Below are 15,652 nucleotides of genomic sequence, written 5' to 3' on the forward strand. Positions count from 1 at the left end.
ACTGAAATACTCTTAAGTACTGTTAGGGGTCAACGTGCATACATTCAGGGCTGTGTGTGTGTGTGTGTGTGTGTATGTGTGTGTGTGTGTATGTGTGTGTGTATGTGTTTAGACATCTTTGTAAGGGCAGAAAATTTGCACACTACTATACTTGTGGGGACCAAATGTTGTTTTAGTGTCAGGGTTAAAGTTCGGTTATAGTTAGGCTTAGGCTGAGGATTAGGCATTCATTTTTGATGGCTAGGGTAAGCGGCTAGGGAAAGCGTTATGTCAATGAGATGTCCTCACTAAGATATGAAAAGGAGTGTGTGTGTGTGTGTGTGTGTGTGTTTTAACCAGCATTACATTTACAATCTGCAGAGTTACTGATTATAACAAGACAAAAGTTTAAATTAATACAACACTCTGTTGGCCTTCTGTCCAGCTAAAAAACACTTCTCCTTACTGCTTGCTACTATAAAGAAAAAAAGCAACAGAAAACGGTCGAGTGACTCACTTTGTGTCCAAACCCACATTTGAGTTAGCATTTACATTGCCTCAATACAACAGCAATCATTCTTTCTATTATTATTTGTGCTTTACAATGTATAATTCAAAACTTGATGTGCCCCTGACTAATGCTTGCTGTCTCTGCAGATCATTTTTCCAGCAGAGATATAATTAAAGAAATGACTGCTTTCAGAGAAAGAATAGTTGCCACTGCATGCCTAACTTTACTTCAAGAGTTCTTCATTTCCGCTGGCTGACTGCCGAGTGTAATCGATATACTGGGAATACTACATTCCCCTTCTTCCATTTTCTTCTACTCCATTCAATTTGTTCTCATTAAACAAGATTCATTATACTTTTCATCTTTCCTTCGCTTAGTGTTAATCTGTTCTCATTCTCTTCATTGCTCTCCTGATTCCATGATCATTTCAAGCTCACAAGAACATCGACACTTCCTAAATGCAGCAATGCAGGAACTCGAGCATTAAATCATATTTAATGCTTAAAAGAAATGCTTCATTACAACACTGGAAAAGCCATTTCACCCTCTAAATGGAACACTGAAATGTATGAACAGTTCAGCAAATACAGGATTTAAGCTAATGTCTAATCATGAAAAAGTAAAACATCAAAAAAAGTCATAAATTAATGCTAACAACTAAAATGCTTTAATGAGAGCCCTGAAGCTATGCGATAATGTCAACACAAATACATGTACTTACGCTGGCCCCAGCGGCCCGTCCGGGGGTTCAGGTAGTTTGGGTAGAGCCCGTTGGGTCGGTCCATTTTGGCTAGTAGCTTTCGGATGTGCATCACCTGAGAGGAACACCAGTCGGATCGGTTTTAATCCAAACAGGAAATGTTCTCCTTTTTAATCTAAATATTTCAGCACTTCTATTTTGAATGTGGTTTCTCTTATTTAAGATACAAGGCTATATTTTTTTTCCTCAAACAACTGTTGGCATTTTCTAGACCGTTATCCGCAGTTAAATAACAAATCAGCACGCCAGCATGAAAATTAGGACATATAGTGTACATTCATACTATTACCTTCTGATAGTAGGCTGGGTTTCCTGTCAGGTAGGTGAGGTGAACAAACTCCATGTGGAGGGTCCCAAACTCAGCCAGGATGCTACTGCCTGCTGACGCCCAACCCCAGTTACGGCCGACCCCACTGAAGAAAACAAGAACAAAGAAATGAGACTTGGTCATGGTGGCAAAAGACAGAAAAATATCGGAACATAGAGGGAAGTTAAATAAGTGATAAAGATTTTTATTGGCTCACTGTAATATTTCTGTGTAGGCTAATTGGGTTTCAACTTAAACCAATGATGGATGGACAGTTTGCCTGGTTTGAAGTTTGAATAAGGATTTACGTGTCAGTTTTTAGGGCAAGGATTTTCAGATATCTGCCTTATTCACATTATCAGAGCCCAACAAGGCTAGCCAGGCCTTCATTCTTATCATCATCATGGTTTCCTCTAATGTTTCTTCCCTTGGATCTATCAAGGAATTTGTATGACCAAGACATATGCTAACCATTTCCCTACTGTTGCCTTTAACAATGCGAAAAAAAAGACAATAAACACATTTCTCATGTCTCATGTGACCAGAACTGCACCACATCATATCATCAATGGCAACACCAGATTAAATTAAACATGATATAAAAGTATCATGCCACACATTTTAATTCCACGCTGTGCACACAAGACGAAACTCCCAGGAACATCTGAGAGCCAGAGCCACATTTCAGCCTCTGTTAAGGATTTAGTATTTAAAAAGGAAGCTACTTAAACTACCTCCAACAGAATACGTAAGAAAACAGTTTCTGCTAAAGGTGAAAACAACAAACTTATTTCACTACTTGAGGCAAAAACACAGTCAAGCACAACCAGACTGTGAAGGCATGCATAATACCAGCAGCTGCAATAAACGTTAGCAAATGACTCCACTCATCCTTGGAGCTCTCGCTAGCTGCACTCCATAAGACAGGAAGAGCACATGGTTCATGGAAATTATTGATGCGGTTACACTGAAGTAAAGAAGGGTTTAAAGATACAACATGCCGGAAAAAACACATTTTCATTTTCAATTTAATTACGTTGCAACCGATTTAAAAGCTACAAGGTTGCACTACTTTTGTCACTGTTAAACCAAAGTGTTAATCAGTCATGTTGCACTTTTACTTAAAATTAGAAACCATGCAAACTAAATTTAAGAATGTTTTAAATTTTTCATCTTCATAACAACCATATAAATCTGCTAATATGGTATATAATCAATTTAAATATCTTTTGGTCTAGGGAAACACAGCAGAGCTTCTGGCTGTTGATATACTCTGAAGTAAGAGTTACAACCAGTAAAACATCATCTTTTCTCAGTCATGTGACGCAGGAGGTGGATGGGAATGCTTCAGTTTTACATGACAGGATGCAACATTAATAGGCTGTGACTTGTGTGTTTGTGTGTAAAGCACCTTATATAAACAGGTTTGTCAGTTATTGTTTTTTCTGGTTTGTTTAAATTCCTCTGTGTACAGTTCCCAAGAGTATTTCTGGTGTGTGTGACTGTGTAGCTATGGGAAGGTGATCTGTGTACACGTACACGTACATACACACACACACATAATAACTGAACATGTAGCGACCAGCAATGATGTAATTTGATGTCATTGTTTCATGCTAAATAAGAAAATGTAAACTGATAATAGAGAGGGCAGGCTAGGACAGGAGAGAGAGTACACATGAGGCATAAAACTGCACAAAGTTTCTCATTCTATGCATGGGTGAAATGAAAGGGAGGAGGAAAGAAAATGAGAATAGAAAACGCTAACAGGAACAGAAAGAGATGAATGTTACAGTGACATACATCAGGCAAGCAGACCACTGTTAGAACCTGCATTACAAACAGGATGGCTGCATGTTTCTAAAAGTTGAATTTAACACTGGTTCTGGATTTTTTGCAGCTTTTTATAAAACTAATTTGCACAACTTCCAAAAATTTCCCTCAAGACTTGGACTTGGCTTTATTGAGATGCACACACACACACACACACACACACACACACACACACACACACACACACACACACACACACACACACACACACACACACACACCCTTTCTGAGTTTGGAAGACCTAAAAAAAAACAAACAGTCAAAGCCAACTTTTAAATACATTAAAAGCAATGATTTTACTTGTGAGGTCCAAGCAGCAAAACTGTGAATGTGTTTCTACCTTTTATTAACTCTTTCAGTGGATTCATCAGCACCTTAAAAATGTGTATGTTGGTAAGATAAAACACTGCACTAAATACTCAGTGTCAGACGGTATTTTTTCTACTCTTACATCTGTATGATATCGCTCACAGGGGATATTGCTAATACAGTTAACATAGACACACAGCTCTGGCTGTGAGCACCATCTCCCTGCTGGTCAAACCTTCTGTCTGCAAGGAACTATAAATCACAGCAAAGCTGACCGAAACTGAGAGGCAGGGAGACTAAAAAGTCTAGTGTTTAAGATACTGGATAAATGATCCCAGTATTCCAGAGTCCAAAAAATTTGCATAATTAAGGTATGCTAAGAGAGATTTAAAAATACAGTGCATCTTTCTTTGTGTACATTTTGGGGTAGTCTTGACTGCTAAAAAGCAAGCAAATGTGTGTGCTTGTTCTCTTGCACAATTGTTGAGGTGAAGTTTTATTCTCACTGAAGGCATCAAAACTATGAATGAACACATAAAGAATTACGTAGTAAACAACAAAGTGGGAAAAAAAACTCCAAACATGTTTTATATTTTAGATTCTTCAAAATAGCCACCCTTTGCTTTGATTACTGCTTTGCACACTCTTGGCATTCATGAGGTCGTCACCTGAAATGGTTTTCAACAGTCTTGAAGGAGTTCCTAGAAATGCTGAGCACTTATTGGCCCTTTTGCCTTCACTCTGTGGTCCATCTCATCCCAAATCATCTCGACTGTGTCAGGTGACTATGGAGGCCACGCCATCTGGTGCAGAAATCCATCACACTCCTTGGTCATATAACCCTTACACAGCCTGGAGGTGTGTTTGGCGTCATTGATGATGTCCAACTAAACGCAAACCGGATGGGATGGCATGTCGCTGCAGGATGCTGTGGTAGCCATGCTGGTTCAGTGTGCCTAAAGTTTGAATAGATCCCCAACAGTGTCACCAGCAAAGCACCATCACACCACCTCCTCCATGCTTCACGGTGGGAACCATGCATGTAGAGACCATCCATTCACCTTTTCTGCGTAACACAATGACACGGCAGGTGGAATCAAAGATCTCAAATTTGGACTCATCAGACCAAAGCACAGGTCTTCCACTGGTCTAATGACCATTCCTTTGTTTATCTTGGTGAAAACAAATCTCTTCAGCTTGTTGCCTTTCCTTAGTCGTGGTTTATTAGCAGCTATTTGACCATAAAAGCCTGATTTGCACATCTGGGCTCTAATCTGAGGTACTGGAAACTTGCGTTTTCTGAGGCTGGTGACTCAGATGGATTTATCCTCAGCAGCAGAGGTGACTCCTGGTCTTCCTCATGTGAGCCAGTTTCATCGTAGTGCTTGATGGTTTTTGTGATTGTACTTGGGGACACACACAGTTTTAGCAATTTTCCAGACTGACTGACCTTCAGTTGTTAAATTAATCATGGACTGTCGTTTCTCTTTACTTAGTTGATTGGTTCTTGCCATAATATGAAATCTAAAATTTGTCAAAAAGGGCTGTCAGCTGTGCACCAACCTGACTTCTGCACAACACATCTGATGGTCCCAACCGCATTAAGAAGGCAAGACATTCTCCAAATGAACCCTGAAAAGGGACATGTGAAGTGAAACCATTTCAGGTGGCTACATCATGAAGCTCACTGAGAGAAGGCCAAGGGTTTGCAGCGCTGTCAACAAAGCAAAGGATGGCTACTTTCAGGAATCAAAAATGTAATGTATTGAGAGTTATTTATCAATTTTTCCTTTACTACATAATTCTATATATCTTTCTTCTTATATTTGATGTCTTCAGTATGTATCTACAATGTAGAAAGTATTAAAAATAAAGAAAAAGCATTAAATGAGAAGGTGTGCTTTTTGACTGGTAGTGTATGTACATTGGAAAACCATGTAGCCAGGACTTGAATTATATTTTAGTTGGCCAGTTAACAGAATAGTTACTAAATATGAAAAAGTGACTCTCCTGCCAATCTAGTTCTATCTACATCAGTACAGTCGATACAATAACTTACTGATAAAGGTGTTAGTAGACAACCTGTCACATTATGACATACTGTATGGACTAATTGCCATTCTTTCACCTGCCAGATTTAAACAAATAATTAATGTGTGCCTGTGTCCAGACTAAAGGAAAACAGCAGTTAGGGGAGTTGAATACAGCAATGGGAAATACACTTTCAGCAGCTACAGCCCTGACTTGGAAGAGCTGGACAGTTTCCTTCGTTCTGAGCTCAGACTAGAGCCTCAAGCAATCATTTTAGAGGAAAGTGTGCTTCCTAAAATAATGTTATTTAATAAAATAACTGTTTAATTATTTTATTTTTTTAACATGTCTTTTTAATTATTTTTTTTAGAAGGGGTCCTTTTCCAGAGTGGAAGGATTGTGGAGAATACATGTTCACTGACATTAGAACAAGAACTGAGCGCACAAGTTTGAATTTGTTATGGATCGTCTCCAATTCATACAGGGTCAATGGTATACATAAACTCCCACGAGCATTTGGTTAAAATTCCCTTTTGGTAGCGATCAACACGCTTCTGACATAACTCTAGCTTTTTTATAGGATTGGTTTAAATTAACAATAATGATAATAATAATAATAATAATAATAATAATAATAATAATGAAAATACATTTTATTTGAGGGCACCTTTCTAAAACCCAAGGTCACCTTACAAAGAGAAAAAGATATCAATGAAACATAAGATTAAATTAAATGAATTGGTTTCCCTGGATTTTAAGTGTTCAATTGGGTGCTCAATAGGGAAGGCGAGAAGTTTACCATTTGCCTGCTTTATCTATTCCAGAACCGGTGCGTGCTAATGCTTGTTTGGGATTATTGTCCTATCAGAACACCCTCTCAGCTAAAGGTGATAAACTGGCTTCCCTCTGAACTATGACGTTGGTGTTCCAGGTCATGACAGGCTTGAGTCTTCATGGCTTCTAGGTTGTTCCTTAAACATCTTAACCAATTTCTTCTGATCTGAGGGTGAAAGTCTGGCTCTTCTTTCAGACAAAGTGGTGGCACATCTAAGTAACATGTACTTAGTTGTTTGAACTGATGCTCAGTGTTTGTAGTCGTTTAGAAATTACTCCATCAAGCTTCTGGAGTGGTGTTTCTAAAGCCCCAAACTCAACCATATTGAAAATGTTTCGACTACGCTTAAATGACGGGTCAGTGCCAAGACACCAACCATTGAACTCTACCCATTCTGCCAAGAAGAGTGTCAAATATCCAGACAGAATTATGCCACAAACTTGTTGATGGCTATCTGGTCAAGATTCAACTTCCAGAGTGGTTTTTAACCAAATATTAGTGAGGTTATATGTATGTAACTGTGTCAATTAGAGATAATCCAAACCAAATTCAAATTTATGTGCTTTATTCTTGTTTTTTAAAGTCATTAGAGATGTATGCTGCCCTAGAAAAAGAACACTTCAAAGTAATCAATAAAACACCAAAATGACCATGACATTCGTGCTCATGATGACTGGATGTAAACTTCCAACCACAACTGTAGTTGTTAAGTAAAGCAAACTGATATCTGTAAACTCTTCATTAGTATTCTGGTGAAATCTGTTAAATCTCGCAGTGTAGTCTCAAAAGAAAACTGGCATTTCTGATCGTGTGGAATTTATTTCATACTCATTTCAGCATTTAAGAGAACCTAACAGATGATGGGATGGTTTTTAGTGGTAGTGTCACTAACCTCTTAAGGTTGACCATGGCCCAGGGGATACCAGTGGGGGTGTTGAAGGCAGGAAGCAGCTTCTCAGCTAGCTGGACTGCCTTCAGTTTGAAAACCTAGAGAGTGTGAGAGAAAGGGTTCACTTTAAACATATACGCTTCATTCATTTCCCCGGCTAAATGTTCAACTCAAAAACCAGACAAACACAAGCATAAAACAACTGCCAACAACCAAACAAATGCAGACTGTTGGATACCGGGAGAGACATTATTGCTAAATGACGGCCACAGAGCTGAGCAGATTTTTGGAGAATACAGAAATCTTAATATATGCAAAACCTCCCTTCAAACTGTGCTGCAGTTTGAGAGAAATACCGATATGTCTAGGGAGAAAACCTTGCAGGGCATAGGACACAGTCTAGATTTCTATTATCATGACTGGCGTCTAATTTCTACAGACTGATGCAGAGAAATGGACATGTGTTCGTTTGGAGATTACACAAGTTCTGCTGCTAGTTTGACAGATGAAGGCTCAGAAGCCCTCGCTGCAGCGCTTGTTCTTTTCTCAGCTTGCCAATCAAAGAGATAAAAGGAAACTAAGGTTATTCTGCTGCTGAACTAACTGAATACAAGCAAATGCTGAAAGCTGAAAATGCCACTGTGGATGTTGTGATTCTGCTCAGCAGCGACTGAGACGACAACATCTACTGAAAAGACCTTTTTCCAGCAGCAGACGTTTACTTTCATCCGCGGTCAGTTGACATTCTAATAAACCATCCTACACATTTTACATCATATTTGAATAGAACAGAAAGAAGACGGCTTTTGTTTCCATTCTGAATTGCACAGGGCCTTTTTTTTGCTTTTGTTTCTGTCACACATACTGTTGCAGCATTGGAGTCTCATATTCAATACTGGGTTCACTTAATAAGGTCAGAATCTGTGGAAGTAACTCTGCAGACAGCAGTAAAGTAATGTCTGTTTGATGTCAGTGAGATGGGATATTCTTAATATGGTCATCTAAAGGACACGGATCCAGCTGTGAGCACAGAAGCACACCTGCAGAATGGGTGGGTGGTTGTGGTGGGAGTGTGGGGAGAAAGTGGTGGAGTGTTGCAGGAATGCCAGTGAATGACGATGTTATGGCCTTTCAATAGTCAAAGTAATGAGTGAAAGTGATTTATTGTTTACTCTAATTTTCTCTTTTATGCAATTAAAGTAGTACAATTACAAATCCTCTTTGGGGGTTGCGTCAGTAAGGGTAAACTCTGCTAAATCAAACACGCGGTGCAACCCACTGAGGTGACCTCCTGTGGCAGGGAGGAGCCAAATGTAGCCTCTTTATATATTTTATTATAAGAGTCATAATAAATTTAATCTGCCTTGCAATAGTTTTACATCATGTTGTATGTTCACATATAACTGACACTAGGAAGACAGACATGTTTTGGTGTGCACGGGTTTATGCACACAAGTTCAATCTCGTGTCCTGACTGATTTTTAAGCTACTTTTAAAAAAAATTTTCAAACAGCAATTTTTGTAAGGCAACATAAAACATAGATGTAGCTTCTGGGTTGAAAAAATTAAGCCAATGCACAAGTGCCTAAAAACCTGCATTCTATCTGAAAACCACCACATGCCGATAAGAGTTATTACCAACCCCCAGTGGTTGGTAATAACTCTAATAAACATTAACACAAGAGAAGAAGACACCCTACAATGAGTTGAAACATGAACTTGTTATTTATTACTGATTCAAAATCTTAGTTGGTTTTCATATGTACCCATTTTCAGTGATATCTACTTTAATAGCAGGAAATTAACTAGGCTTATAATTCCTTTGTCTCTCTCTTTTCCATATTTTTTAAGAAACCTATATCTGACAACTGCATAATAAAACGCGAAATTCTGTTTTTGGTGTGCCACCCCAATATTTTTAGTGCCCCCCCATATGGGAATCCCTAAGAAATAATTCTGGAGGCGACGCTGATCATGTCTGCTTTTTGCAACCAAGATGGCGACTGTGGAAACGCTCATCTCCAGGCTTCAAACGGAGCCGTGAGAAACCAGTGAGTGATCATGCCACCTACATATATGTCTTATACTGTCTATGGCCGAAATCTTGGCTGCGTGTAAGGAAGACACGTTTGAAGGGGTCAGGAGACACAGGTTAAATTTATATAGAAGAAAACAAACAAATTGGACAATATTGTAGAGCTTATGGTCTGAGTTGAAAAGATACAGTAAATGTAAGGACTTAATACAATATTATATTTTCAGTTGATATATGCCCACTAATTATGGTAAGCTACATTAAAAATGCTGTATAACAAAAATGAACTGTTGTGCTTTGTTCTTTTTTTCTTTTTTTTAAACCACACATTGTACATTGTGGAGGGTGGCTAATAGCATCTGCATGATTACAGTCATGTACAAAAACTATCATTCACTGTTACATGCCATGATAAGTGGCACTGCTGCTGTTCTTTTTCTCTTGTCTTCCAGGTGTAGAGCTTCCACCTACTGGTCCATTCAAATTGAACTGGTACGCATTTATTGGCTGATCTGAGCACAGTAAGCCAATTACATAACATTCAGTATATTAAATCGTGCAAAGTTAGAACAGTTAATCATAAAAACATGATTACTGAACATGTGTGCTTATAGGAGGTGGAAAAAATATTATCACAGAGTCAATAAATGAATTAATAAATCAGTAAAGTTCATGGAGTATTTGCACTGAGACAAAGAAATCCTATGAACTTAACAGAAGTTTCCACAATAATCAACAGAATCCATGACATGAACTGGGAGGTCTGGGTGATTGGATATGGACCGACTCAAATCTGATCTCACTGCAGCACTTTAGTAAAGTGTGAATGGCAAACATGTTGCCAATAAAAAGAAAATGGTTCAAGAATGCCAGGCCTGTACAAAATTTCAATTTCCAGTTTTGCAATGTGTATTTCACTCATGGAGGACAGTTGTGGGACAAATGCCCAAAGAGGCCTTTATATAACTAGTAGACAGCAGTGCCACAGAGAGAAGTGGTTCAACACAGGGCAGACGGAGGCTGATTCATCAACACAATCTGTCAGGGCTGAACAGTTTTATAGAGAGACCAGATCTATGGAAAATTCCTGCTGTCTCACAAAGTAAGAGGGAGCAATAACACATGCTGGTGTTTGCAGAATACTTAAGCAGCCAGGGGACACTGTACAGAAGACTTGGAGGTCAAACTGTGGAGTTAAACATGAAACAAATAGACAGAGACAAGGGGAGGGAGAGCGGGAATGATGCCGTCAAGCCGATGCAAAATAGGCCTGCATATGAACAAGATATGAATTGCATGAAAGGGAATGAAGAAAATTTACTCAGAAGGCTGAGAAGGGATGAAAGAGGCAGAGAGAAAAAGAATGATGAAAAAGTAGGCTGGTATAGACGGGACCACACCCAGGACAAGACTATCACATCTCATCTGAGGACAGATGCTGTCCAACCAGTACTAGTGGGATTTTTATCAAACAGACTGAATTATCTCAAACCAAACACACACACTACAAAGTAAAGGAGGACGGCTGACAAAATAAACTGAGACCCAGCTGAGCAACACTTATGTATATATGCAGATTTAAGATTGTCTCACAATACAAGTAGCAACTTAAGTACTTAGAGGGGAGTGAGAAACTGTACAACTGAACCATGTTTGTTCTGTGTGTCTGAAAGCTTTCTTCAGAGACGTTGCACACTGTAAATGTGAATTTTACCTTCCACAACAATAAAGACTATTAAGGGCAACTTTGCTATTCTATGCCTCTTCTATACACATTAATATTTTTATAGATATACTGGTTTATTTTTAAAACCCCAAATAAAACTATAATTTCAAGCAGGTACACTGTACACTTTAGGAAACCTATGACACTAGCAGAAAATGATGGCAGTGTTGTTTCACTATGCACGGTGTGTAAACAGCCGGTTAACTGCTGGGAATCGCTTATAGAACTGTGGGCGTACGTGGAACTGAAAAGCTGTTTCTTCACGCAGTGATAATGGCACGCCTATATTAGCAATTCCTATGGAGAGATTTGCCTTTACCTTCTGAACCCGACTGACTTTTTTTTTGTCAGGTTGTGAAAGTTGCACTGTGCATGTACTCAGCCGTCATAAACCTTTCCATCTATCCGTGGCCTGTCAGCTGGGTGCACTGAGGCCCTTGACAAACTTTTATTGGCAATCTTGCTGCTGATGCCATCAAGCAGGAACAGGAGCCAAACGACCCACCGGGGAAACAGTCAGCCGCGTTCACAGATAAAATTGGACTCTTTATGATAATCATTTCCCTCCACTGCCTCCATTTACATGCAGAGCTACAGGGAAAAAAACGCTAAGGAAAAGCAGCCAGAAACCAGATAGGTTTACTTTTCTAACGGACAGCACCAAATAGAATCAGAGACAGATGTAGTGTTTCTGCTTAATAACTATCCGTACATTTGCCTGACTGAAGCAACGCTACACTTAATACATGTGATGTTTGAGCCATTTTACTTGTTTTGAGGCAATTAAGCCTGATTTGAATCAGTCAATGTATGACTGCATTATTTAGTGAAAGTCATGTGGACATTTTTGGTAATAAATTTGTAGAAAAGTATGACAAGTGTAGCTTGATTATCTATTTATCACTTACAGTATACGAAAAGTTGTTGTTGTACCAACAGATTACATAAATGGGGCCTGTGTTGCTCTTTCCCAGCTTCATATTTTTAACCTTAGGTTCTCCCAGAGTTAGTAAAAATGATCATACTAAATACTACATGACTTCCAAACTTCTTGATGCATGCTCAATCATCCAGGTAAGTAAATCTCCAAAGTTGATTCTGTTCATCTGGACGTAGCGTTTTGTGGGAGAAACGTTTCGTCACTCATCCAAGTGACTTCTTCAGTCTCAGCTGACTGCAGTTTTCCCCAATCTTATTAACAGTACATTTGCATAATGACTGAAACCAGCCCACTGAAGGAACAATGGGCTGGGAGGTCAGTTCCTTAATCTTAATTATGCAAATTCTCATGACCATTGATCAACAACCACTGACCAAAACCCACTGATCAAAGCCCACTGATCAATGGCCATGAGTACCATTCACAGAGAGTTGGGGAATCACAGCATTGTAAGATGGCGAAAGATGTACCCTTAGGCCCCCTCCTCGATTCAGAGATGGTCTTTCCCTTTTCACGTAAATGGCCTCCGTGACTCCACGCTCAAACCAGCGTTCTTCCCTGTCCAGGATGTGTACATCCTCATCCTTGAAAGAGTGTCCACTGGCCTGTAGGTGTAAATAGACTGCAGAGTCCTGGCCTGACGAGGTAGCTCTTCTGTGTTGTGCCATCCGCTTCGCCAGAGGTTGTTTGGTTTCCCTGATGTATAAATCCTGGCAATCCTCCTGGCACTTAACAGCGTACACTATGTTACTCTGTTTGTGTCGGGGGACCCGATCCTTGGGGTGGACCAATTTTTGGCGCAGCGTGTTTTGGGGTTTAAAAGCCACAGAGACCCGGTGTTTAGAAAAAATGCGTCTCAACTGGTCCGATACTCCTGACACATATGGGATCACTACAGGTTTTCGCTTGGGTAGCGGTTGTCCTTCTCTCCTGGATCGGCTGGAGCTTTCTTTTGGCGCCTTCCCAGCTTTGACAAAAGTCCAGCTGGGATAACCACATTTACTCAGGGCCTTCTTGATGTGCTGTTCTTCTGCCTCCCTGGCCGCTGTGTCAGTGGGGATGGTGTTCGCTCTGTGTTGTAGCGTCCTGATGACACCCAGTTTGTGCTCCAGTGGATGATGAGAGTCAAACCTTAGATACTGATCCGTATGTGTAGGTTTACAGTACACGTCAGCTTTTAGATGTCCCCCATTACTGATGGAAATCTCACAGTCTAAGAAGGCTAACCTTCCACTTTTCATATTCTCCCTGGTGAATTTGATGTGTCGGTCCACCGAGTTAATGTGATCTGTGAAACGTTTCTCCCACAAAATGCTACGTCCAGATGAACAGAATCAACTTTTGGAGACTTCCAAACTTGCTTCTGCCTTATATACTGCATTTCCATTTTTGCTTGCATGTTTCATTTATTCACACATAGTTGCCATTTCCTAGCAAAATACAAAAAAACCAATGAGATGTGACTCAAGACCTTTGCGCAGTACAGAAAATAGAGAGCATAATAACAGGTCCTCTTCAACAGAACAACAGAACAAAAAGCCTCAACATTAAAACTGCCCTCGAACAGGTTGCTGAGAGATTTGGCATTAAGTAGCTCCAAGAGCGCGTCCTCATTTCGTATTCTTCGTGTCTACTGAAAGTTATTCAACCTCGACTTTGACATTCTGTCCTATTCTCCAAATGATTACTTAATTGTGAAATGTACCACTGTTACATCATCAACAAACCAAAAAGAGAACCCTGCGTCCTCACTGCAGCGGAGTACCCAGAAGGCCTATGTGCATCTATTCTGTTGACATCATATTTACTGTAGCAAGGAGACAAGATTAGGATATTGAGAGCTGTGAGGTAAAATCCTTGGGGAGGATGAACCCAGACAGTGTGTTGTCTGGCGTTTCCCAACTTGTTTCTGTCATTCTCCCTCCAGGGCTGACAGCTTTAGGGTCCGGCCTTTTAAAATGCATTACAGAACGCCTGGAAAATCGATCACTGAAGGATGTAGTCATCCAATGAACACACATGCGCACACACACACACACACACGCAGATGTGAAACACACAATCTATAGGGAAAAAAAGCGCCAAGGTCAGGCAGTGAATTTAGGTCTGGCACATATATTTTGTACCTGAATATAAAGCTGGAATGGCACTACGCTAATTTGAACTTATCACTGATCTAGCCTTTGCTGTATGTTAGTTGCTAAGTAACAAGGCATTGTTGTACAGCAAAGATATGGGACAATGTGGAGACAGTGATGCCATTACATAGTTAGGTAATAAATCCTGGGGATCCTTAAAAATACTTGCTGGGTTAGTAGTGGCCTGAGGATGTGTGAATGTTTGTTTCAGTGGGTCAAATTCGCAGAGAGCAGGTTCACAGTATGGCAGGAGAGGCTGGAGGTTTATAGGGGGACACCAGCTGGTTTTGTGGTCCTCGTGATAGACATTAATGCTGCTTGGACGAGAGGTTTCATTCTTACTGGGACCAGCTGTGCTAAGCATGTGCGCAATGGTCCTGTATGCCCATTTGAATGAAACTACCTGCCAAATGGGGCATCTATGTTACATCCTAGGGACTTGGAAAGCCGCTTCCACCACTCAAACACGTCTTGAACTCTGTCCGTGATCCAGTTATTACACGTGGGGATATCAGTTGTAAGCTGCCGGCAGCTGGAAGAGACTAGCATCACTGCAAAGCACTCTGATAGGAGATATCAGAGTACAGAAGCACAGTGTGCACAAGTACAAAAAGGAAAAAATATAAAACATATACACAAAAACCATGAACAAATACACAACGTATAGCTTTAACTTTTATATTTGCAATTAAAAAAATGCAGCTGTCATCGACAGGTGGCAAAATAACATCTAGAACCAACAGTTAAGCCATTAGAAAAAACTGGAACCACCCACTAGGCCGAGGCCTTTCTGTGCAGAATTTACATGTACTCCCCATAGGAGCTGGTTACGTCACACAGCCTGGAGACATGCTTGTTAGGTTAATTGGTGACTCTGAGCTGGCCATAAGTGTGGATGTGGGATTGGATGTGGCGACCTTTCCACCTCTAACCCTGCCCCTCGCCCTGTAACCACTGGCATAGGCTATATTCACCGACCATAAAGTGGTTAAGCAGTTCAGATTGATGACAGTAGCCCATCCCTTGAGAATAATAAAACAATGCTAATATTTGCGCAGTATTCCTGCTAGACTTTTTATCCACTGCAAAGGAAAACGCTAAGTTAGACATCTGTGTTGGTGGAACAATCTTTGCTATTTCAACATAAAAGTCTTTAATCTGATGAAGAAGGACCTTAACTTTGTGTCCAAGCATTTTGAAGGAGACAATCTGTCACATTACTATGAGTGCAATGAAAGCTCCTGATGGCAGGGAAGCTAGTCTTGCACAAACAATTCTGCTGATGAAAATCACCCCTGCACTGCCTGAAAAGCACAGGAGGACAGGCTTTGACCCAGTCCTCCTCCTGGCGATATCAAT

At 40.1% G+C, this 15,652-nt stretch overlaps 1 protein-coding gene across 4 annotated transcripts in view; it reads right to left on the reverse strand.

Moving 5' to 3' along the window:
• Nucleotides 1-15,652, reverse strand: part of man1a2 (mannosidase, alpha, class 1A, member 2) — a 134,227-nt gene that overhangs the window by 26,449 nt on the left and 92,126 nt on the right. For all 4 annotated transcript variants that reach the window (XM_063497087.1, XM_063497088.1, XM_063497089.1 and 1 more), the window contains exons 7-9: nucleotides 7,458-7,552; nucleotides 1,540-1,663; nucleotides 1,212-1,305 (exon numbers count right to left, since the gene is read on the reverse strand). In XM_063497087.1, the coding sequence (XP_063353157.1) occupies nucleotides 1,212-1,305; nucleotides 1,540-1,663; nucleotides 7,458-7,552 (313 nt within the window). The remainder of the gene's footprint in view (nucleotides 1-1,211; nucleotides 1,306-1,539; nucleotides 1,664-7,457; nucleotides 7,553-15,652) is intronic.

Source organism: Pelmatolapia mariae, linkage group LG16_19 (assembly GCF_036321145.2).
Source record: "Pelmatolapia mariae isolate MD_Pm_ZW linkage group LG16_19, Pm_UMD_F_2, whole genome shotgun sequence".
NCBI classification, from domain to species: Eukaryota; Metazoa; Chordata; class Actinopteri; order Cichliformes; family Cichlidae; genus Pelmatolapia; species Pelmatolapia mariae.